The 24,783-nt window shown below is 40.9% G+C and overlaps 1 protein-coding gene across 2 annotated transcripts in view; it reads right to left on the bottom strand.

The window, feature by feature from the left end:
* The window catches only part of nova2 (NOVA alternative splicing regulator 2), a 119,508-nt gene extending 95,028 nt beyond the window's left edge, over positions 1 to 24,480 (bottom strand). The window contains exons 1-2 of one of the 2 annotated variants that reach the window (XM_074679921.1): positions 23,590 to 24,480; positions 21,309 to 21,377 (exon numbers count right to left, since the gene is read on the bottom strand). In XM_074679921.1, the coding sequence (XP_074536022.1) occupies positions 21,309 to 21,377; positions 23,590 to 23,746 (226 nt within the window). In that variant the 5' untranslated portion in view covers positions 23,747 to 24,480. The remainder of the gene's footprint in view (positions 1 to 21,308; positions 21,378 to 23,589) is intronic. The other variant, XM_074679922.1, reaches the window with a different exon arrangement.
* Positions 24,481 to 24,783: the final 303 nt, after the last annotated feature.

The raw sequence follows: 24,783 nt of genomic DNA, 5'->3' as shown, positions 1-24,783 counted from the left end.
CCTTTTCTCCGCGCGTCCTTTTGTGCGAGCCTCTAAACACTCTCTCCAGATTGGTCTGATCTAATTTCAGCGGCGGGCCCGAGGAATCTGCTCCTCGTCACCGCCTCACGGCGAGGGGAGGGAGCTCAATGTGCTGCCTGTCCGTTTTGTTATTAAAGATAATCGGATTCAAAAGTGCAGCGCCTCGCTGGTGCATAGCGCCACATGGCCGCCATCAGACACACACACATGCATTCATTAACATGCAGACACACTCATGTCAGCTGATAGGAAACAAACACAGACCAGTTCTTTCTTTTAACGTGGACTCAAACCTGCACCGAGGGACCAGTTTGTCCTTCAGCTCTAGAAAGGAAGAGTTTTTATGTGGATGAGGTAAAGATGTGTTTGAGTCTTTCTCCAAACACAGATCTTTAGGTGTTTAATCCACAGAGGAGGAGGAGGAGGAAGAGGAGGAAGACTTTCAGCAGAACAAACCAGCCAAGAGATTTCATCACTCCTACTTTTAGATCTTTGTATCTCCAGATTTTATTTTCATGCATTGTTTGTTTGCGTTGCTCTGACTGCCTCAGCTTCCCACTCGCTGCCTCGGGTTAACGAGCGCCGAGCGTTTAATGAGACGATGATTAAGACAAACAAACATGAAGGGGCTGTTTTTTTTGTTTTCTTTTTTTTGGTTTGTTTCAGTTTGTTAGTTTTACAAACAACCTCAGGTTTTGAGAAGTGACAAAAAAGCGCAGTTCCTCAAGTGTCCACTTGAGGCTCGGTCTGGAAGCTAAAGATTCCCCAATGACTTTCACGTTAAAATAGCATGTTTCAACCGAAAAATTAAACATGTTTACAACCTTATCTCATCTGCTTAGTAGATTTGAACTCTTAACCCTCTGGTGCGAAGTGGTGACTGCTGTGGACAACTATTAAAAAGTAATTTTCTCTTAAATGTGGTGGTTCCTATACTGGAACATGCTTTACTCTACTTACTAGGAGATGAAAAAAAGTCTTCAATTTTTTTCCAGTTTTTTTTTTTTTATTATTATTTTTTCTATTTTTATTTATTTTATTTTTTTTGTATGTATGAATGTTCAGTTTTTTTTCTGACTGCAGTCACTAGCCATTACCTTTATTGGGACCTAATTATTCAGTAACAACAGTTTTTTTGAATTTTTTTTTGTACTTTTTTTTAAAAAGTATTTTATTTGATCTGTGTATTGATGCTGTCTTTGTTGTATTTTTGTATTTAGTATTTCTACGTTTTTATTAAACGTGCAGAGAAGTGATTGGTTGGAGCCACAGCGACGCTTCTATTTATGGTGTCTTCTTTTGTCGGCACAAACTTTTGCATGAAAAAGTCCACGTCCAAAACATCACAGAATTTATTTCTGGTACCATATCCTGGAGGTTTGCCAGTGTGTGGGAATTTTTTCTCTTAATTAATTTGGACTTAGTTGTCTCTATCTACCTGCTTGAGAAGTAAATGCGTGAATTTTTTTGCTGTTCCAAATTTTTTTCTTTTTTTTTTTGCAAATATTTGAGTATTTATTTATTTAAAGACATGCATTAGAGGGTTAAAAAGCTGATCAATTATAAAATATAAAAATTTAAAATGCGTGAAAATATTTGAAAATAATTTGTAAAGCATAGAAAAAAATAATTATCCATGGAATTACCAACAACAACAAAAAACATTATTCATTTTAACATTAGGTTCAACCTGTAAGCTCTGGTGGACTTGTCTGTGACTCTATGAAGAAATCAAATATTTAAAAAAAATAAACTAAAAACAACAATAAACATATTTTTTCATGCCCTAAGAAAAGAAAAGAAAAGAAAAGAAAAGAAAACTCAGGCCTCGATGTTGATGAAGTGTCAAAGTTTTACAGCCAGCTCCATGTTACTGAAAGTTTCTCTGAATAGTTTGAGGTTGTTGTTGAGAAATTGGATGAGTGTCGTTCAAACCGAGCTGCTGAGGAGACAGAAACGAAGTGAAACTACGCGGATGAAGCGCTGTGAAAACAGAACCTCCAGAGAAGAGTTCATTAAAAGCATCTTCCAGGTGCGTTCTCTCAGTCTTAATAAAGTTTGACATTTTCTACTTCGTGTTTGTCATCTCTGTAATTTGCCAAACTCTCCTCGGAGACGGGAACAAACAGCTGCAGCGTTTTCGTGCTTCGGTTGTTGTGAGAAATTACGAGCCGCAGCCGTGAGGAGAAACAAAAGGTCAGGAGACATTTTGAGTCACTTTGTGTTCGGTGAGAGCCGGGGACGGGTTTGGATGCTGCTCGCTGTGACGCGTTAACCTGAAACAAAGATGCTACTGAGCCTGGAACCTTCCGCTCTGTGTCTGCGGCTCGTTTTATCAGGGCAGGACTGAACCTTAAGGGCCACCGTAGTTCTCTGAAACACAATACCACCAGGAATGTGGAGGTGTTGATGTTTCTTCTTGTGTCAAATATCTTTTTTTTCTTGTTTTATATCAGAAATAATTTAAAGGTGAGTTTTATTTTCTCATACTTTCACCGGGAGCCTCCTCTCCTCAGCCTCTTTACCGCTTCTACAGCGTTTCGTCTCTTTAAAGTGATTCACCGAGTCTCAGCCTCCCTCCCCGGCAGCTTTCTTCATCTTTGATAATCCAGGACACGTAACCTCAGGAGGCAGATTAAAATAGGATTATTATTACAGGGGCACACTTTCTCACGAGGGCGACGCACCTCGTAACACCGCTGTTCTCTGTCTGACTCCACGACCAACAGCTGCAGACGCTGTACGGTAAAACACACACACACACACACACACGGCGATGGCGGCGTGCTCCGACTGCGAGCGCGCGGAGGTCAGGATGCAGACGCGGCGCTGAAGGTTAACGCTCTTAATCTCTTTAAGACTTTCACTGCAACACAACAACAGAGGAGCTGAGGTGTTTGTGACACATCACTATAAATACATCTAATTACACACACACACACTGATACACACCTACACACACACTTATTCACAGCAGTGTTCCCGGTTATTTAGCTCAGCTTGAGCTAAAAACGTCTTTGGCAGAGAAATGTCTCTGACGAATAAAGTTTATTCAAAGCGAGCCAGCGTTAGCCTCCATATGAACACCACCATAACTTCAACCTATGAATGAACTGTAACCTCTTTGACTGCTTAAAGCGCCTTTCATCTCCCAGAATGCACCAGTTCATGCCACATTCGAACCCTGACAGAGGAGAAACTCGCCTCAGCGTCTCAAACAGACGTCACCATGTGGACAAACCAAAGTCTCACATCATCTACGATTTTTAACCAGCCACCTTTTGCCACGAGAAAACACTGATATTCCAATTCTAAAACTGACAAAAACAAACAAATTAAAGGGCTAAGTAGCTTAATTTAGATGTAAACTAAACTATGTGCACAAAATCTCTTTCCTAAGTTCATTAGCCTCCTCTGAAACCATCCTTATCCTGCTTTTGTCACCTCAGGAATCTCGTTGCAAAACTGAATTGTAAAAATCAAATCGAATATTTTCTGTTTGCATCGTTTTATAAAAAATTTAGTCCTTATTTTCTTTTATTTCTACAGTTTAAGATGAAAGAGCCCTGAGGGGAAGTCTGATGTGTGTTTGTTAAAAGATAGATATAGATTAGATAGATATACTTTCATTAATGTCCTGTGGGGAATTCAACTCTTGCACTCTGAATCATGCCACACACACACACACACACACACACACACACACACACACACACACTTTGCACTTTTTTTGCACTGATGGAGGGTGCAGAGAGAGGAAGCTGCTCCGTCAGGATGTATCTGAGTAGTTTGGGGTTTAGTGCTTTGCTCAAGGGCACCTCAACGGTGTTCAGGATATTATTCAGGCACCTCTCCTGCTATCGGCCCAATAACCAATCTTGGTCCACACTAGGACTTGAACCAGCAACCCTTGGGTTGCCAAGCCAAGTCCAGATTGACTGAGCTACTGCTGCCCCGTTTTCTTTTCTTTTTTTTCTTTCTTTCTGTCTTTCTTACTTTCTTCCTTCCATACTCTTTACTTCCTTTTGTTTCTCTTTTCTTCCCTTCTCATTTTCTTTTTCCTTTCTTTCTTTCTTTCTTTCTTTCTTTCTTTCTTTCTTTCTTTCTTTCTTTCTTTCTTTCTTTCTTTCTTTCTTTCTTTCTTTCTTTCTTATGTTTTTTTTCTTTCTTTAACTTTTACTTTATGTCTTTTTCTGCTTTCTTTCGTCCTTTTTTCTTTCTTTCTTACTATTATTTTCGTTCTTTCTTTCTTTCTGGTTTTCTTTTTCCTTTGTTACTCTTTACTTCCTGTCTTTTCTCTTTTCTTTCTCTTTTTCTTCCTTCTTTCTGATTTTATTAACATTTACGGGTCTAGACCTGTAAATGTTTTTGTAAAGTGTCTTGAAATAACATTTGTTATGATTTGGCGCTATACAAAAAAAGATTGATTGATTTTTTCTTTCTTCAACTTTTACTTTCTCTCTTTATCTGCTTTCTTTTTATTTATTTCTTTCTTCCTTTCTTTCTGATTTTATTTTTTCTTCTTGTTTTTCTCCCTTTTTTTCCCTTATTATTTTTCTTTGTTTTTTCTTCATTTCTTTCATTCTTTATTTAATATTTTTCTTTTTTTCCTTTCATTCAAATTTTCTCTTTATTTCTTTTTCTTCCTCCGCGCTTTCTGTCTTGCTTTCTATTTTTTCATCATTTCGTAATTCATTTTTTCAATCTTTCTTTCTCTCTTTATTTTTGCCTTTTTCATCCTTTCTTCTCTCTTTTCTTTCTTTTTTCACCCTCTTTTCTTCGTTCCTTCCTTTCTTCCTTCAGTGGTGTTGTACTCCAGCTGTTGGTTCTGTTGCTGATGAGAAGTTGTGCTTCAATCCTAACTTGATGATACCTGAGTACATTTAAACACTGATATTTATTAATTTATAGACGTAATATTTACACTGAAAATATCTGTGTATAAACTAAGTTGTTAAAAATACAAAAAAAACTTTCTTTCTTTCTTTCTGATCTACTTTCATTTACCCAGCACCTTCCTGCACAAACATCTGTGAAAAACAGAGGTTGATGAAGCTCTACTGAAACATGAATTAACTCTATTTTATCTCCAAACAATTCTTCTAAATGTCCAAAAATCCTTCAGACTCACTGTTGATCTAATAAAACCTTAAAACCTGAGGACTGTCAGCACTCCAACATGTGATTTCACTTATTTCAGATGATGGGATTGGAGCGTCTCTAAACTCTGTGTGGGCGTCTGAAGCTCCGGCTGCTCTGAGCGAACTGCAAGTTTACGTCAGATGCAGATGGCGAAGATTCCCAGCTCCGTGACACGACCAAAATAAATCATTAAATTTACTTCTCCTCCTTTTTTTTTTTTTTTTATAAAGTGCCACATCAGGAAATATTTGAGTGTCCAAGTCATAGCTTTAGTTTCCCAAATAATGTGGGTGTAATTAACTCACTGAATTTAAGTTAAAAAAAGATTAATTATGACGACTTTTCTGCACTTTTTGACATTTTGTCTTAATAAATGAGGGTGTGAGCCTTCCAAAAGTGAAACTGTTGTCGGGGAACTCCTGGTTTCTCCTCCAAACACTCGCCCTGAGCTCTGTTTGCAGAGGGATTGTCGTGGTAACAGTACATTGTTCGCAGTGTGAAAAACCCTGTTCTCATCTCGGAGTGTTCAGCCAAGTCAAAGCCTGAGCTCACTCACAGGAAACCCGACACTCCCCGGCCCTTCCTCAGCTCTGAGTGATGAAACACAAACTGCAGGAGCTCCGACGAGGATGAGGAGGAGAGAGGAGCTGACCTCAGTTTGTGCACCTCGTCGTTGGTCAAAGGTCGTGGTGTTAATGATGGTTCCCTGATGAACAGAGTGAGTGAGGAGTTTCTACTACTTCAGACCTTAAACCAAGCTCTCACACTGAATTTTCTAAACTAAAAACACCTCAGTCTGCACAATTCTCCTCTTCCCTCCTCTATGGCTAAAGTTTGATTTCCAGAAACATTTTCAGACGCTGACGAATGAGGAGCTCTCTGTCACAGCTGAGTTCATCGACAAACTTCTAAAGATAACAATCAACTTTAAAACAGCTACACAAGCTCATCAACTTTAAAAAAACTTCACAAAGAATGAATGTTGTTGAGATATTTCTACATTATAAAGTGTGATAACAGTCAGAAAGTTAATGTAGGAGATGCAAAAGTTTAGATTTAAAGACAGAATCTACAACACACAGCCTGAGTCGATGTCTCATCGGACAAAAACTTTATCACATGTTTATGTTTCACCTCTCCGGCTCTCTAAACTTGGATTCAGGTCAATAAAAGCTTAATTTTATTAGGATCTGGAAATGTTTGACATAATATTACTGATCAAAGAGTTTACTGTGAAAAAAGCCAAAAAAAATAAAAACAAGAAGCAAGGTTTTTCTGCTCTAAAAAATGCCTTCGTTCTCATGTTCTTCGCTGATAAGTGACAAAGACAGAGTAGCTTCTTAAGTTTCCTAAAACTTCAAGATAGATGTCAACATATCTTAGCATCAATGGTCTACACTGTAAAAAAACTGAAATCTTTTGAGTGTTTTTGTCTTGTTTTATTCATTTTTTAAAGTCATTTTTAAACAAAAAATGAGGTCTGAATTGCTTGTAACAAGGAAAAAACAGATGTAAAAAGACATTTTCTACATAAAATGAGACAAAAACACTTGATAAGATTTCATTTTTTGCAGTGTAGGATTTTGCACTCGTCACTATGTCTTGTATGAAAAAGCAGGTTTGTCTTTCTTACATAACAGAAGAGTGGAGCACCATCATATCTTTCTTTGAGAGCTATTTAATGATCTGTGGTCTCATTTAAGCTCTGCTGATCCTCAAGTCGTCACTGGATATAACTGGCTCAGTCTTTGGTCAAAGAGTTTTCAGTGTTTTTGCTCCTTTATCCTGATCTGAGCTACCTGCTCACCTAAAACTGGATTATTTGTTAGTTTGGATTATTTTAAAGCAAGGATTAGTGATCATCTGATAACGTGGTCTTGCAGTTAGGAGTCCTGGTTTTCACCCAGGCAGCCTGGTTCAGCTCCCCTTTTGGGGTATCGCTTTCTAGAGGCAGCTCGTAGAGGATAGAGACCCTTTAACGCTCATCCCTGCAGGCTGAAATGACTGTCCTGAAATAATTTCCCCCCTAGGGACCAATAAAGTTTTATCTTATCTTATCTTTGCTGCAGAATGATGCTAATTTATCTACTGATGCTATGCTGCTAAGTGCCGCCCTGTTGGTTGTGGCTGCCTGTTGCAGCAGCTCTGTCTTCTTTGTCTTCTTCGTCATTTTTGCATTTGAAGCGGGTCATTACTTTGTATGGTTAATTTGTTGGTCATGGACACCAAACTGGTTTTGTCTTCAGTGATATTTTTACTATTTTTGCTCCTGTGTTTGTCTGGAGATCCTACATGTAACCATGTCTGCATTGTTTACATGTGTAATCAGCTGTTAGCATGTCAATGCTAAGTGGTGCAAGGCCAGATGTTTCCCACAAGGTGAGAAGAAGGAGGTGAGGACGACGTGCTGGTTCTCAGATGTGAGCTAAGAAGTGACGACATGGACCTGTCCTTCCATCCATCGTTATTGGGAACGTAAGATCTATCTCCAATAAGATGGACAAGCTAGCTGTGCTAACCCAGCAACAGAGGGAATACCAGAGGGCAGAGTAGCATCATGCTATTCACAGACTCAGTCCTGGACCCTGTGGAGGTGGAGGCTGGCTGACTGGAGAATGATGGACAAGCTGTCAGCATCTATTTTCTTATAGACCTTTTTACACTTTCTATACACTTTCTTACTTTTTTTTTCTCGACTGCTGCTGTGACTCCTGAATTTCCCCTCTGGGATAAATAAAGCATTTTCTTTTGTGAAACTTTTTATGCTGCTTTCCCTCATCAAAGATTTTGCGTCTTGGCTTAAATATTCCAAGTCAAATAAAAGCTAAATTAAATGAAAATGATAAGAATAATAGATAAACAGTTAGCGCTAGCATCCAAAAAGCATCCGGTCCATGCTAGCTCTCCTGGAGTTGGGAGATGTTAGACAGAGGACAGAGAGTCTTGTGTGTGTCTCATAAGTTTCTCCGTCTTCTTATTTTCATTGTAGTAGAACCACCCGTATCATTGCAGCCTCGGGCTAGCTCGCTAATGCTAATCAGCTGCTGAGCACAAACACTGACGTCACGTCTGTTGTGCTGATAAAGTTCCTCAAAGACGCACTTTGATGCTGAACTTCAAAAACAATCTGAGTGTTATGGCCTGAAACTGTCTCTTCACCTTCTCTCCTTCCCTCCTCTGTCCTCCACCTCTCTTCTCCTCCTCCTCTTCCTCCTCCTCTCCATCTCCTTCCCTCCTCTCCTCCGCTCAGTGTGCTGCAGTGACCCACTTTGAGTGTGAAGCCTTGGACTGACCTGCTTTAGATAGAGGCTAGCTAATTATAACCAGCCTGTATTAATAAGGCTGGGGAATTGGTAAATATGAAACACACACCCACACACACACACACACACGCATGCACACGCACACAAAAACAAAAGCGTGTCTGCGGAGATAAAAACAGAGACTCACCAACACCTCGTCCACACAGACTATTTCCGACGCCTCATAAACAAGCCTCCACACACCTTGCTGTCATGACTCACGCACAGACGAGGATGTAATGAGTGACTCATGTTCATCACTTGTAACTGTTGCATGGTAACACGTGAACTCGTTACCATGGTGAGCTTAAAAAAGTGTATTCATGTCCACGGCTCTGATCCTGTCCCAGAACAAGACGACGAAAAACACAAACAAAAATGAAAACTTACGTAAAAGATCACGTGAGGTGCATGCTGGGAACTCGAGTTTCTGAAAATATCCCGTTAAGTGTTTATATTTGTGAGCAGCTTGTTGCAGCTGCGTTCGTCCGACACATTAAAGTCGTATCTGTGCGGCACAAACAGGCCTGCAGAGGTCGGCGCTGCAGTTTGTTAACAGGCTTTTATAACACAGATTAAATTACACGTTGGAAATAAGCTTTTAGCTGCTTTGAGAAGTGCCATGACTCAATTTTCATAAATATAAACTAACTTCCAGGAGAGAGGAAAAAAGAAAAATCAGCGCTGCACTTTCTGCCTCCTCCTCCCACACTGCACCATGCTGAACCACTCTGTTTACAGCAGAGATTTCCCAGCATTCCTCTGGTTTTATCAGGTCTATGAGCACCTCTTAAAAGCCTCCAACGTATAACAGTATGCAAAAGGTTTCAGGGAGACGCAGCTCTTTTTAAAGCTCTGTCTGGCTTTAAAGTTAAAGCTCTCAGAGTACGAGCTTCCTGTGCGTCTCAGAGTCTAAATGCTCTGAGGAAGCTAGACTTAAACATCTGATGGTTTCACTCTGAGTGCTTTTTAAAAAGCAGTTTGTCAATAACAAGTTAGCCTCATTATTAAACAGACTCTCTTCATCACCAATGTGGATTCAACAGCCTAAAAACACACAAAAACTAAAACTAAAATCTAATCTCTAACTTAGGATCTGAAACTTTTTGTGTTCGAGGTTTCAAACTCCTCAGCTGTTTCGACTTAAACACTTAAAAGTATGACAAAAACATGAAAAATATGATCAATAAATGGTTTTCAGTCAAAGAGATAAACAATCTTAGAGTTTAGATCAGTTTGGACTCAAATTCATGAACTTCTTATGCCTCATTTTCAATCCTGGGACCCATACAACAGAATTCAACAACAGGGTGTCACTCAACTTCTGGCCAAGACGTCACTTTCTGTTCTACATCTGCTGTTCCTGGATTGTTAAAACCCGCAGAGCAGCTCCTGTTCAAGTGTATCGAGTACCAGCAGGTCCTTTAACAAGAGACACACACATTTCAACTAAGTGGGCACACAGCAAAAAATTGAAATCTTATGAAGTGTTTTTGTCTTATTCTAAGTAAAAATTGTCCAGTTGGACTTAATATGAGCCACATTCACCTGACCAGCTCTGAAAAATCTTTTTTAAAGTTATCTCAAGACAAAAATGAGGTCCAAATTGCTTGTAACAAGTAAAAATATCTGACGTGGGGTAAGAAAAAAATTCTTGTATGAAGACATTTTTTTCTAATAGGGATGGGCAAGTGCTGATATCAGGTATAGGGCTGATTCCAACCTTTTACCAACTTTTTAGGAATCAGTACTCATGAAGGCTGCCGATAGCAGCAGCTGAAACTCAGGGCAAAAAAAACAAACTTAAGTCGAGTAAGTCCTTCTCTCTTCTAGTTGACGCTACTTGCTGCGGTTTAACACCATGGCAAGTATGCTTCAAGTCCTGTATAGACAAAATGAATGAGCCTGGAAGAGTTAACAGTTAAACAGTTTTATTTTGCACTTCAAATAATAAAAAAAAAAAAAGACAGTTGTGAGTTTGTTTGCACTTTTCTTAATTTATCAACAAAAAAAAATAGTAAACTCAGAGAGAGTTGTTTGTGTTTTATTATCATTTCAATGGCAGAGTGACTGTGTTGGAAATGATCCGTCAATGTTATGTATGAAAGTGCTAGTAGTATTGGTGCTCAGTATCTGTGAGTACTCAAGAGGGAGTACTCGTACTGATATTGGTCTGAAAAAAAGTGGCATTGAACATCCCTGATTTCTAATTTAGAGAAACTTGATTTGCACATTTCTTACCCCAATGGTGGATATTTTTTTCACTTGCTACAAGCGATTCAGACCTCATTTTTGTCTCTTAATATCTTGAAACAAGCCATGTTTTAGGATTTTTCAGTTGAATGTGGCTCATATCAAGTATGACTTGTCCTATTAATAAAAAAAGAGAGAGAAAGACAAAGACACTTGCTTAGATCTTAGGTTTTGCAGTACAAAAAAAACATTTTCTTGAGTCACCAACAAAGTTTGCGGAATTAACAAAACCATTAAAAAATGGAAACTTTGTCAGATTTTTGTTTATAGACACTGGTTGTTAAATGCTGTTGCAGAGGGTGTGTTCTGTCTGCTTTTGCTCTCCGCATAGACTGTTCTTCCTGCAAATACCAAAGCCTGCTGATACCTGATTGGCCAATTTCATACCAACTCCAAACAAAGTCGCCAACTTAGCAGCTTTGTGGCTTTATTTAACGACTTTTCAGACCCCTGTAGCAACTACTTTGGAAAAACAACAAGCCAAAAATCTAGCAACTTTCCCCGGAGTTCAGAGACTGATGTGAAAAAAACATTGATCTTAATGATCTCAACAAGTCCTCCTCATTTGTGCAGTGGTCCCTCCCAGCTGCAGCCAAAGCCGGTGACTGCTTTTAGCATCTCCCAGGATGGGATGTAAATGTTAAACTTTATGTGTCCAAAATAAATCACAGTCACTTTTTGTCTCTTCCATAACGTTATTCTTCTCTCCTACATCATTCATGACAATTACATGCAATTAGCCAGTTATGGAGAGAAGGCGACAGTGTCATTTGGCAACTTCTAGGACCAATCGCCTCTTTCCTTACAGAGGAGATCCAAACAGAAACCAGAACACATGTAAGTAAAAATCATTTCTTTTGTAGCCCAAACTTCTTCAGTGTTCAGATCCTGAATTATAAAGTTCTGTCTCCATGATGCAGTATGAACCCATCCCACAGTCGAGCTACATATTTTCACACTTTCACGACAGCCAAAGCCGCATTTATCTACCTTATACTGTGGCAAATTCTAATTATGTGTAATTATACCCCACGCTTCCCTTCAGCGTGTCATCCCACGTCCCAGAGGTGCAGGTGATGTTCATGCGTGCCGAGGTATCCGAGCATAATAAGCAGCCTGAGGCTCTGCCCGCCACGTCTGACCCATCAGCGTCAACACCAATCTGAGAATCTGACAGAGGTCACGAAAGGCTCGCCCACACCACACACCAACCCACCGCTCGGAGAATCATAATGTGATGGTGAAAACTTCTGCGGTGGTGGGTGTTGGAGCAGATCGTTTGTGGTTGACCTGAGGTAATTTGTTCTTCAGAAAATGAAGTTTTCTTGGTTTCAGCCGAGGCTCATTTCACTGCGGTAAGCTCAGCTCTCAAACACGGCTGCATTAACCATCATGGCTGTAAGTAACAGGAAGAGTGTGGAGAGAAACCTGACGTCTCAGCGTGATGTCAGACTCATTGTTCCCTGCTACTATTTTCTGCTCTTGTGAATATGAAGCATCATCAAAGATGCGACGTCTCAGCCCCCCATGAGCCCAGATCCTTTCATGCTGACAGCGTAATGAGCATGTAAACTTCCAGTCCAAATACGAACAAGAAAAAACACCATAATTACACATGTGCTGATTGTTACTGATTACTTCTTAATGTTGTCGCTGTCACAAATAAGACAGGAAGGATTCTTCAGGGGACGCACGACACCAGCCGTGACCTAAATCTCACGCAGAGAGCTGCAGGTTGTTGACGATACGTTTAAGATCAAACACGGGACACGAGAGTTAAAGGAGCGAGACAAACCTGAAAAAAGACAAACTTTTAAAGTCTCTGTTTCCCAAACTTTTCAAACATCTCGGGCGCTCCAATCTTTTGATACTTTCCATGATCTCTGTCGTCTTTTCTCATGATGGCGCCGCTCTTTCTCTCTGAGCTACCACGACACATCCTCAGTTGGAGCGTGAGCTGCCTGAACTTTTCTGACTTGTAGCATCTCTCTATGTCTCTGTCATCTCTCATCTTCTCCTCATATCCATGCTGAGCTCTCATCCAAAGTAGTTCACGAGCAGGATTTTAATAGACAAGCTCTTCCAGACCCTGCTGAAAAACATAACTTACTTCTATAGATGAAATCAAATTGACGTCTGTAGATGTCAATAGCAGTGAACACAGACATTTTAATATTACCGAAGGACCCGTACATGGCAGTGGATGATTGCGAGTGAGGCTAACAAATTTTTGCTGGGGCCTTTAAACGGCAAGTTTCTTTACAAAAAAAATTAGGATGGGACAGTCAACAAAAAAACGGTTACTTGTAACTTGTGTAAAAATGAATTTTCATCTCGCCAAAGCTGCTCTAGCCTGATGTATCATTATAAAATATCAAACTTTTTGGACAAGATGCTCTGACTTAGGTTTTATTCAATCACCCCAAAAAAATATGGATTTTTAAATGTTCTCTTTTTCTTCGTGTATTGATTTGATTTGTCATGTGCTCAAGTTTTGTAATGTCCTTGAATTCAGATACTTTATTTGGGGACCTTAAGCAGATTTGAAATTAAAATGTAATTTATTTGATTAATTAATTACAAATCCTGTAATTAATTAGATTGATTTTTTAATCACCTGACAGCACTAACAAAAAACAATTAAAAGGCCTGAGTTACTTCATTTAGCTAAGCAGTAGAAATTTAACTACCTTTATTCACATATTGGTGTGTTTTCCTGGCCAAAGGTGGGATTAAACTTTCCACACTTTTGTGACGTACGGACTCAGAACAAGGATAGGTGTGTGACTTTTATACTTTTTGCCACTTCCTTTTGGCATCTGTTGGCTCCCAAACTGCAGGGGGCGGTGTGATACAGACACATCTACCACAGTACTAAACTAGAGTAGAAGAAGCTATTTGAAGTTTACCACATTTTTTTTTGCCAAATCCTTGTCTCTGCTGGGTGTGACTGCCAGTGTTGCCAACTTAGTGATTTTGTCGCTATTTTTAGCGACTTTCTGGACCCCCTAGCAACAAAATTAAAGAAAAGCAACTAGCGACAAATCTAGTGACTTTTTTTTGTGGTCAGCGGCTCCAAGATCACGGGAGAAAAGTTAAAAAAAAAGTAGTGTAGGGACAGAGTAGCACCCCCCCACCCCACTCTGGGTGATGAATCCCATAAATGTCAGGATTTTTTTTTATATTGGACACTAAGCGCTCCTTTTCATCGGTGCATCTCTGCACAGGAGTTAAAAATTTTCCTGAATGTGCGCAATGGAAAGGATCACATGATGCTGAACTGACGTCATTCATTTATTTGGAATACACTCCAACAAACTCTAAAACTAAGAGCCTTCCCTTCACTGCAAAAACTGAAATCTTATCAAGTGTTTTTGTCTTATTTTCAGTAGAAAATGTCATTTTAGACTTAATATGTGCCACATTCACTTGACTAGTCCAGAACAATGTCTCATTTCAAGTTTTTTAAAGTCAATCTGCCAATGAAACAAGAGAAAAGTTACTTGTATTAAGACATTATTCTAGTTTCAAGCAAATCTTGTTGGGCAGATTTTTTTTTACCTGTTACAAGTAATTCAGACCTCGTTTTTGTCTTTAAATAACTTGAAACCAGACATTTTTCTGGACTGGTCAGGTGAATGTGGCTTATATTAAAGTAGGAAAGATCTTTTTCACTTAAAATAAGACAAAAACACTTGATAAGATTTCATTTTTTTCCAGTGTTCTCTTGCAGTTTACTGATCATTGTTCCTCTCACGGCAACTGTTCTAAATGATCTGTTTTTGCATTTGTATGTGTTTTACTTGTGTTGTTTTTATTAGTTGTTCATACAACGTCTGTGATCTCAAAATTAAAAATGAGGGTGAGCTCATTTTTTCTTCGAGAATAAATAAAGGTTTGATTGAATGAATGAAAATGAATTTGTCCGTTTAGAGCCGTGTGAACCTCTCAGACACGTTTAGCAAAAACCAAACTCTAGTCAGAGGCTTCTTAAAAAAAGAAGTGTAGATTAAAAGTTTTACACAAAATCTTACCACCAATTCTTTTTATAGTTTTATAAAACTGAATGGATTATAAATTTATAAATAGTTTGAGTTTTAAAGGTATTTTGCGACCCATCTATTAGTATTTCACTCCGATGTTTGCATGTTTTTCTTTCTCTTTCGTTATATACTTTATAATCTACATAAACTCGACTCATATGACTTCTTTTTCTGCTGTGGGAAAATAAAATCACTGACTTTTTAAAATCTCTAGCAGGGCTCTAATGCTTTGTTGGACCTCAGAGCATCTATTACCGCAGCAGAAAAGTTTATATTAGGGTGAGCCCAGAGGATCTAACGTAGGCCTCCAAAGACCGCCAAGTTTGTGCACAAGAAGTGGATCATAGTGAACGACTTCTGTAGGTCTGAGCCTGCAGAGAATGAAAACCAGCTGTTATGAGCAGCACATGCTGTCTGTGTATTCACATGCTCATGTACATTGTTTCTTGTCTTTTTATAAAGGTTTAATTTACAAAAGGTCAAGTTAATAAAGCGCAGTAACTTCTCCCTGATTTACCAACGTCTCACTCGTCTTATCAAACCACAGCGCTCTGACAACACAAACACTGAGATGTCTCTCCATGTTTCCTGCCTTTTTCCATAAAAATGAAAACAAAACACTCCAAAGATTTTGATTTTAGTAAATATTTTCTGTTTCTGCTTCCTAAGTGTGTGTGCCAAGCACAAAGAGTGTATAAGGCCACTTCCAGAAAGTTTGCTATCAAGGACAAGGTCAGTCTATCAAGCTGTAGGCACATCTGTGTGTTCAGTGTGTGTGTGTGTGTGTGTGTGTTCATCATCTTTAAGGCTCTCCGGGTCAACAAAGGGGGATTTGGTATCAGGGGGTTTGTACATGTCGAGGCCATTCACAATAAATTATAGATGCTCCTCCAACACGACAGAACTGGATGAGTAAACAGTCCAATCTGTTGCTAAGGCCCCTGCGGACCCGCCAGGCCCAGAATAGGCTCTCCATGCTGGGGGATTGGAGGCTCAAATCCCGGGATCTGGTGTCCACAGGCCTGCAGGGGCGAGGCGGGGGGCGGCGGATCACAAATCCTTTCTCATGTTCTGTTACTGTTTCCTCACACGCTGCGCTCGGAGAGTCGTACCTAAGCTCACCTCGCTGGAGCTGGAGCTTCAAAACTAAAGTCGCAGCTGGAGTTTGATGGTCAGAGTATGAGGTTATTTTTTACTTCCCCTGGTTCTGTGATTTTAAGATTTTGTTTTTAGAATTAAACTTTTTTTAAGTTATGTTTTATTATTAAATGGTCTCATTATTTTAAGAAGCTTTTAATTTGAGAGAGGAAGTGATGAGTTCCTGTCTTTGGATGGGTTCACGCCAGAAAATGAAACAAAGAGAAAGCCTGTTTGCCAAATATTGTTCCCACGCTGGAATTTTATAAGTCAAGTTGCATAATTTGATTGTTTTTATTATTTTTTTTAAGGTGGTATTTTTATATTTCTAACATCCTCGAATAATAGTGTCAGGATTTTTTTCTTCTTCTCTGCTTTAACAAACTGAAAATGGGTCAAATAAGCCCAAGCGGTCCAGACAGGAGTCCGGATCAGCTTTGAACATCAGATGTGAGTCTGACATTAAGGAGGAAAATCTGAGGATCAGCAGTGAGGAGGAAGCCGCAGAGGGGGGAGGAGGAAGAGGAGGAAGAGGAGGAGGAGGAGGAGGGGGTGTCTGACCTCTGGGGGGAAATATTCATCTCCCCTAAGCAGAGAGAGTGAAGAGGGGGGGCAGGCTTTGTCTAACACACCCCCCTCCAGTCCTCTGTTCTTTTGTTGTGAGGTAGCATTCACACACACACACACACACACATGCATGGACACACATTTACACGTAAAGCTCTCCAGCAGTGAGGCTCGGACCAGCTGTCTTCGGTCTGAAAGATGGCCGCCGTCGCTCCTAACCAGCTCACAGAAGAGGAGATATCTTTACCCTGATTGGTCAGTTTACTTTTCAACGTTAGGTCTTTTACATTTCGGGTCACATGACAAAAAGCGTCCCCGGTGGATCCGAACAACCTGCTCAGGAGTTCACGCTTTGATGCTACATAACCTAATACTTCTATTTTGGTTTCAGTCTGAGCCAATCACAGAACAGAGCTCTTCTTTTAAAGGTAGCAGGATGACTCATAACACCAGCAGCATCCATCGGAGCTGTGTTTTGTGGTTTCATGCCAGAAATCATGTTCTGAGAGAAGTGTTTTTTAAAATGGAGGAGGTTTTGATTCGAGATGACGCTCGTTTTTAGATTTAAAGTAATTTTAAAAAAGAGTTTATGGTTTTAAGATGCTCAGCAAAATGAGGAAGAATACAAACTGGACTGCAAACTCTGCAGAAATGACATCCTGCTTCAGAAATCCAGTTTGAAAAGCGGTCTAAGGACGACCAATCACAAGCCTTCGTACTGAATCGCTCCTCATCATCAGGGCGTCTGCGTAGAAATCGAAGCAGACATGGAGGCAACACTAACAAAGATAACTGAAGCAGCCGCCTCCTTTCTCTCCCCTCAGTGTGTGTGAGTTTCTGTGTGTGTGTGTGTGTGAGAAAAGCGGTGTGTATTGTTCATGGACCAAGGCTATTTCAGAGGCGGGGGCCCTTCCCGTCGTCCTCGCTGCATCGGCCCTTTCATCGCTCCCTTATCCATATTCATCGCCGCCTTGCTCCCTTCACCTATCAGAGGCCGGCTCGCTGTAAGCGGCGTCTCGCTCCGCCAATCACACGCCTCCCTTTGTGGGAATATTCCCACCTCTCATCCCCTTCACCCCACCCTGTACAATGGCTGCTTTTTTTTACTTTGACGCAGTGGCTCGAAAAAAAAAAGGAGGTAGAGGAGAGGGTGGAGGAGGAGAAGGAGAGTCGCAGCTCCGGCTGGAGGAGTCCTGCCAACCAACGACGGCTGCGAATCGATCGACAGCCTCGGAAACGGTTGTTTAGAGAACGTCGTCGATGGCAGCCGGCGATTGATGGAGTGGGTGGAGGACGGGATGATGGGAGGACGAGGGTGAAGGAGGAGGAGGAGGAGGGTGCAGTCGTGATGGTCTGAAGTAGAGCATGATTAGAATGAATGAGGAGGAGAGGAAGAGGGGAGAAGGAGCAGACGATGAACGGTTGAGCTCGCCATTAAACAAAACAGGCGTGTCGCAGAGAACGCCGTGTTCTGATGAAGGCCGAGAGGGAGGCGAAGGCTCTCCATCAGTTTACACAGAAACATGTCATCAAAAACATCCGTGCGTTCTCGCTCCGGCTGCTCGCACGGCGTCTACGTTTTTGTGCGTTCAAAGCCAAATTTAGGGCCTCTTCCTCGGACAGCTGATCAATGCGATGAAGACAGCCCTCCTTTGTGTGGACGACCCAAAAAAAGGTGCTCCGCTCAGCTCCACGAGGAGGAGAAAACACTCCGATCAATAGCATCAAAGCCTCTCGTACAGGCAGGGCTCGATACACAGCACGCACATGTGAGTGTGTGTGAGCGTGTGTGCGTAAGCGTGTGCTCGTTCATTTTGCTAATTGGACCTCATCTTTGCTTTTCGCCGCTAAAGTCAGACAGAAATCTAAAGGACACACAACAAATGGACACTAAAATCTCCTGGCACACTCCTCTGATGTCACTCCGCAAGGGCATTCAAGCGCCCTCCTCCGCCTTCCTCCCCACGCTCGCTGCCAGTCCGTCCATTTACCAAATTAATGTTTCACATCTCACAGACAAGAGAAGAAAGAGGAGCAGAGAGAATAAAAGAAGAAAACATTAAACAGAGAAACTAATGAAAAGGACTGAGAAGGTCTCAGCGTCCAGGTCAGCAAACTTTTCCCTGACTGGAACACCTGTGGGCGACCTCGCATCGCATGTTCATTTTCTGACCACCTACATAAAAATCGAAAGAAAAAAAAACATCCAATTTATTTTGTTTGTGCTTACATAAGGCTTCTTAATAGCTTATACGAGCTGTTTTTTCCCTGAGAGCTGCGTTTATTTTCCAATGGACTGGATCTGAGTCACGTAGGGCCACAGAGGAGGCAACGAATCTGACAAATACAAAATCCTGAAGCCTTAAGGTTCACTGGATCAAGTCTGATTTTGACCAAATATAACCTGAATTTAACCTTTTTGTTGTTTGAAAACACTCAAAAGTAAAGATTTGACTGATTTAAACCTGTATAAGATGAGCTCTGAACTCGTTTGTTTTAATTACAAGAAAAAGTTTTTGTGTATCTGTTCATGGAGTTCAACTCTGGAAATTTTGTAACTTTAAATTAAATAATTGATCAACTATTTATTTGTTTTAAATTATTTATTTTAAATTATTTAATTTATTTGATTATTATTTATTTTTATTATTTTTTTTATTAACTATTTTAATTAATAAATTTTGTAATTTTTGTACTTTGCCATTTCTATTCTAAATGTCTGAATGATGAGGTAAAACAATGTTGAGCATTCTCTTTATTACCATTTATCCTGTTCTGTTATTAGTATTTGGTGCATTTTGCCTCTATAGTGATTAGTTTTTTTGTTGTTTTTATTATTTGGAAGTGTTTAAGTTAAATTAATTTATCAATTACTCATGTAAGGTGAAGAGGTGGGGATAGTTCAGTTTCGATTTCTTCTCACTCCTTTTAAAACATGCAAATGACAATTTTAATTGGTTTCTTGGTTGTTGTTGGTGTTTTTTTGTCTGTTTAATTTTGTCCAGGGATGCAAGACATTGGATTTTTTTGCAGATATCAGATATGCTGATATTTAACAACTCATTTAGCCGATACCAATATTTTTTCTGCGCACATAATTGCAAAGATCATCGACTCTCTTCTGTATAGGAAGTAGCATATTGTATTATGGTGCATAGTCTTGTCACATTTGTTATATAATACAAATTTCTCATGCAAAACAGAAAAATATATACTTGAAACTGCATATTTATTTATGATTATTGCAAAAGATAAACCCTACATGAAAGCTGGATGATGCTGTTCCTAGGAGAATCAAAACGATACCCACAACCAGGGGAAATTTAGCCAATTTTGTAATTAAAAGTCAGTTAATATAACCTCTGTTCACAGGAAAAATATAAGAAGGGCAACTGTACAGCAGTTAAACCCAAATTGAATAAAATGGTTTACTTTGGAAAAAGGTAAATGCGCCTAAAGTGATCAGAAACATGTAACTTACAGACTGATGCTTAAATTCAAGTTTCACTTAAAACAGGAGCTAAATATCTGAACTGTGCAAACAAAATAAAAAAAATGTATATTAGGGAAATTTGGAGTGTTGACGGATATTTATTTTTAAGCCAATATCGGCCAATACTGATACCAATAACCTGCTGATAATACCATGTATCCCTAATTTTGTTCTGTCTAAATATTTGCTCAAAGAAAGAAAGAAAGAAAGACACACTAACTTTGTCTGAAAACCTGTCAATTATTACGCTTGAAATCAGAGTACTATCATCTTTTTAAAGTTTCATCTTGTCTCAGTCAAAACTCAAGAAGTCCACTTTGTAAAAAACACTGCGTCCTGATTGGCTGACAGCAGGAAATCCTTAAATAATGAAACCATTTGAAGAGTTTGGGTCATTTATCCAATCAGGATGAAGCCTGCCTTTGAAAATGATCTAAGTTTAAACCCCTGATACTTAATCAAATATTAACACGGCCTCATTAAACCTCTCTGATCATATATGTGCATGATTAAAGAGAAATCTGAATTCCTTTAATGCGGGAGGAGAACCCTGCTGGGTCAGTGTGAGGGGCAGCCATGAGGAGGAGGTTTGGGGTGAGGGGGATTAGAGGGCTGCAGAGAGGGGGGTCCAGGAGAAGAAGAAGAGGACACCCATTGATCAGTCCTTCTTTAAGACCCTCAGCTTTTTGTGAGGCTGTGATTTATGAGTCCCTCTGTCGCATCAAAACCTCTGACTGACAGCTGGACAGGAGCAAAAACCTGCACGCTAACAATGCTAACCCAGCTCACCCACAACCAAAACAACCAAAACAACCAGAAAAGTTTGCTTTCTTTTCACAGCAACTCAAAATATTTCAAACCCAGCAGAATAATCCAGAATAACACGACCTGTGGGGGAAGAAAACTGTTAAAGCTCCAGCAGCTGCACACTGTAGCCACCATACAAAAGATCAGCAGTCATAAATCACACTGTAATGCTTTGATGACATGGCTAGCATGAGGTCAAAGGTCAGCAGGACTGGCCTGTGCAGTAATGTTTGATATCATGACAAAAAGAAACACTGATTTTGTATAAAAAAGCATGAGAATGGATGTCATGGAACTGAAAACATACAGTTTAAAATACCAGCATGCATTATCCTGGTTGTGAGTAAACATGAGGGTGTTACATGTTAGTTTAAATCCTATTTAAATGTCAGGCCCTGCAGCAGTCAGACCTCCTCCCCTAATATTCAGGTTCCAGAAACAAAACACGCATGTTTTCTCACTGCTGAACCAGTCCTGCATTAAAGAAGGTTACAGTAAAGATTAAAGAAACAGGAAGAAGATCAAAATCAAAGTCTGTCTTACCATGAGTCTCAGTTTCTTGGTGAGGGAATACAATGCCTTCAGTTTCAAAAAGGGGCTGCAGGAAGGCCACTACAGAGAGAGGAAGCACAGGGGTGGGGAGTGTGTGGCGTAAGCTAATCATACAGAGAAACAACCATTGTTATGATCTCTTACAGCAACTTTAACTTCTATAATCTGCTACAATCTACAGTACAAGTTCAAATACAGCTTCTGTTTACAGCAAATCAGCCTCAGAGTGAAGGTTTTTGTTCACCTTATTGTTAGCAGATAAAGAACAATAAAGGCTTACAGCAGGTGATAAGTTTCAGATTTCAATTTCATCAAAAAACAAAAAACACCTTAAAAATAGTTTGACTCAAGTGGATGTTAAGAAAAGCACGCTGATTTTTGTTTTTCTGTGCAGGATCTGTGGTGGCAGGTGTGTGTGTGTGTGTGTGTTTGTGAGAGTCGTCTACATTTTAAGCTACATATGTGCTCAGCAGCCTGATGCTGCCGGCTGAGGGAGTGCAGTCGACCTGCAGCACGGCGGCCGTCCTCCCTGAAAGCCGCTTGTGCTCTTCATCATCATCATCTCAACCTTTTCATTTGTCTAAATGGACGAGCTGTGACTGTCAGCCAGGCAGGGGGAGGGTCCCCTGAGTGTGTGTGTGTGTGTGTGTGAAGGGGGTAGGTGGGGTTTTTGCATGCAGTGAGGGGGAGACTTTGGAGCTCCGAGTGCTGCATCGACCTGCAGTTAAACAACGCTCACTGACTGACTCTCACCTCCTCAGTGTGTCAGGCGTCATGTGTGCCAGGGAGAGCTGGACAAACTGTTAAAAACGACCGTACGAGGGACTCTCATTCTCCGAATTGTGCCACCTGTCATCGTGTACTTAAAGAGTCAGGGCACATTTTATGTCCTCGAGGCAGAATATTGACGCCTCTGCAGGGTAAATATCACACGCTGCTGATCAAACATTCAGTGAAATCTCATTTTTGTTGATGCATTTTCAGATTTTGCTTATTCTGCACCAGGCATAAAAACACATTTAATTATCCTGCGTCTCAGTGGAGGCTTAAACGTCCCAAAGGAGTCTCAACACTGGCCTCAAGGAGAAAACATTTTGATATATTTTTTTTTTAACCATGAAAATAATCAAATACATCCAGCGTGACATAACAGCTGCACAAAACCACATCCATGGTGTGTTTTTTAGTTAACTTTATGTCCAAAAGCTCACACTGAAAGCCAGATTTAACAGTTTGCTTTTCGTTTCTAAACTGAGTCTGCATGGGATTTAATGTAAAGCATCTCTTTAGTGCAGACGGCACCCTGCTGTGTGTTTATAAGCCATTTAAAGGTGTAGTGTGTGTGTGTGTCCAGGTGTCCATGATGGGGTGCATGGCCAGGAGAGACTGCTGATGGTTGTAATGCCGGGTGATGGGAATGCTTGGCGCATGACAGCATGTAAACAAAAACCAAATATGGTGATTGCCATGGTGACAGATCCATATTTCATCCAACCAGAGAATAATGAAGAAACATGATTGGACAATTTGTTGGTTTTAAAAAGAAAAAAAGTCTCTCCCTGCTAGCTGCAGGTTATTAAAACAGCAAAGCATGACAGAAATACCCAGGCAGCGACACGCTGCAGTAACACAGAGACACAATCCGAGCTGCTCCCGTCCCCCCTCTCCTGTCTGCTCGCCACAGGCCTGCTGTTAATACGAGTCCGCTTGTTTATCCGCTTGTGTAATTGTACACAAAGCGGCGATGGTGGCTGATGTGTGAGATTATCACAAGGTCATCCGTCGACGGGATGAGAGCCTGCGATCACGCACCAGCCCGATCTGGCTTTCACTTGTTTACATTCTGATTTTGGCTCCAGCATGGCCGCTGAGGCTGCGCGTAAATCTTAAGACGCAATAAAAACACCCATATTCCGCTGATGTAAGGAGGCTAAAACAGGCAGGATGTGCGCGAAAGGAGCCGGCGGCTTCCCTCCGAATCCCCCCTTAGTCCTCCTCATTGTTTCCTTTCCATCAGACGCGGCGGCCCGGGGTTACTTCACCGCTGATGGAAAATGACTGTCGCTCAATAGAAAGCGAATTAAAGAAATTGTTCCCTCAGATTCTACATTTCTGCACGCCTCAGAGTGAAATCTATAAATCTGTGGCTCTAGCGTGTCTCTGTGTCCGCTAGGACTCAGATCAACCTGCTCTCCTTTCTCTGCCTGCCTCAGGACGAAGCCACATTCACCGAAACCCGAACAGCTCCCCGCATCCCCATCGCTGCACTTACCTCCCGTGTTTGTGCGTTTGGTGCTGCTGGCCTCCGTGGGAGTCTCCAGGGGTCTTTTACGCGAGTCCGGGGGATCGGACTCCATGTGTGGCTGCTGATTGTGGTGGTGAGGATTTGAGAAAATCCCGTTTTGCTGTACTGCTCCGCCGGCCATCATTTTCGAGCTTGCTCTTGGATGCTTGGGCTGCGTTTGCGTTTAAATCCCCCCTTTTCCCGTGTTTTTACGCAGCGTAGCCGTGCAGATGAGTCTTTGGAGAAGGCGAAAGTGATTTAGGAATCTGAAAATACGCTCGTTTCTTACGGACGGAGGACGTTAGCTGCGTGTGTCTCCGTGGTGCGCTGTGCGTACAGAGATGCTGCGCAGGGAGAGAAAGAAAGAGGCGCAGGATGATCGGCTCAGAGGAGGAAGAATCCGAAACCTCTGCAGATGGAGATGATCTAGGCTACTAAAAAGGTGCAAATGGAGCGTCAATCTTCCATCAAGCTTCTGATATGCAGGCTACGATATGTGTGTCATTCCGCTGCAACCGGGGAAAAGAGCGTACTCATGTCAGGCAGTGCAGGATGGTGGCGCTCCTCCGCAACAGCCAACAACGGAACAATAAATAAAGAAACTAAACACAGCGCCGAAGGACAAAGAGGCGAAATCAACCGAAGGGAGAAAGGAAAGGTCGATGAAGCATTAATAATTATAGAAAAAAAAATCCGATGGTTTTTGTAGAGTAATAGATTTTCTTCTTGTTTTCTGTCCTGGCTCCGATGGTGAAGACACCCAGGGGTGACGGTGGGTGACGGTGGGTGAGGAGGGTCCGGAGCTGGAGGAGAAAGAGACGTTTTTTCCTGCTCGTTCTCTCGGTGAAGATGCTGCAGTCTTGCGTTCAGAGCATCCCTTCTCTGACTGGCTGCTAGAGGGAGCGCAGGGGAGCGGCTGACGTCACAGGGCCACGAGACGCCTTCAGGGACACTCCGTTAACTCGGATTCCCCACGGTTACAAAGCTGTGCTTACATTTTCCAGCTTTTTTTGACTAAAAAATGAATGAAAACTGACTCATGAGTGTTGGCATCCTCATTTTTTACAATCTATCTTCCTTTTTGCACAATTTATTTAAAGTTTTGGAACAAAAACACATAAAAAAGTCTCTAAACATCACACATGTGGTGTGAAACCATCCTATGATCCCATATTTCTGAGA

This window comes from Halichoeres trimaculatus, unplaced genomic scaffold (assembly GCF_033239565.1).
Source record: "Halichoeres trimaculatus isolate MK-OKI-2021-1 unplaced genomic scaffold, fHalTri1.1 fHalTri1_scaffold_9, whole genome shotgun sequence".
Taxonomy (NCBI): Eukaryota; Metazoa; Chordata; class Actinopteri; order Labriformes; family Labridae; genus Halichoeres; species Halichoeres trimaculatus.
Note: the sequence above shows the minus strand (reverse complement) of the source record. Positions and strands in the feature narration are given on the sequence as shown.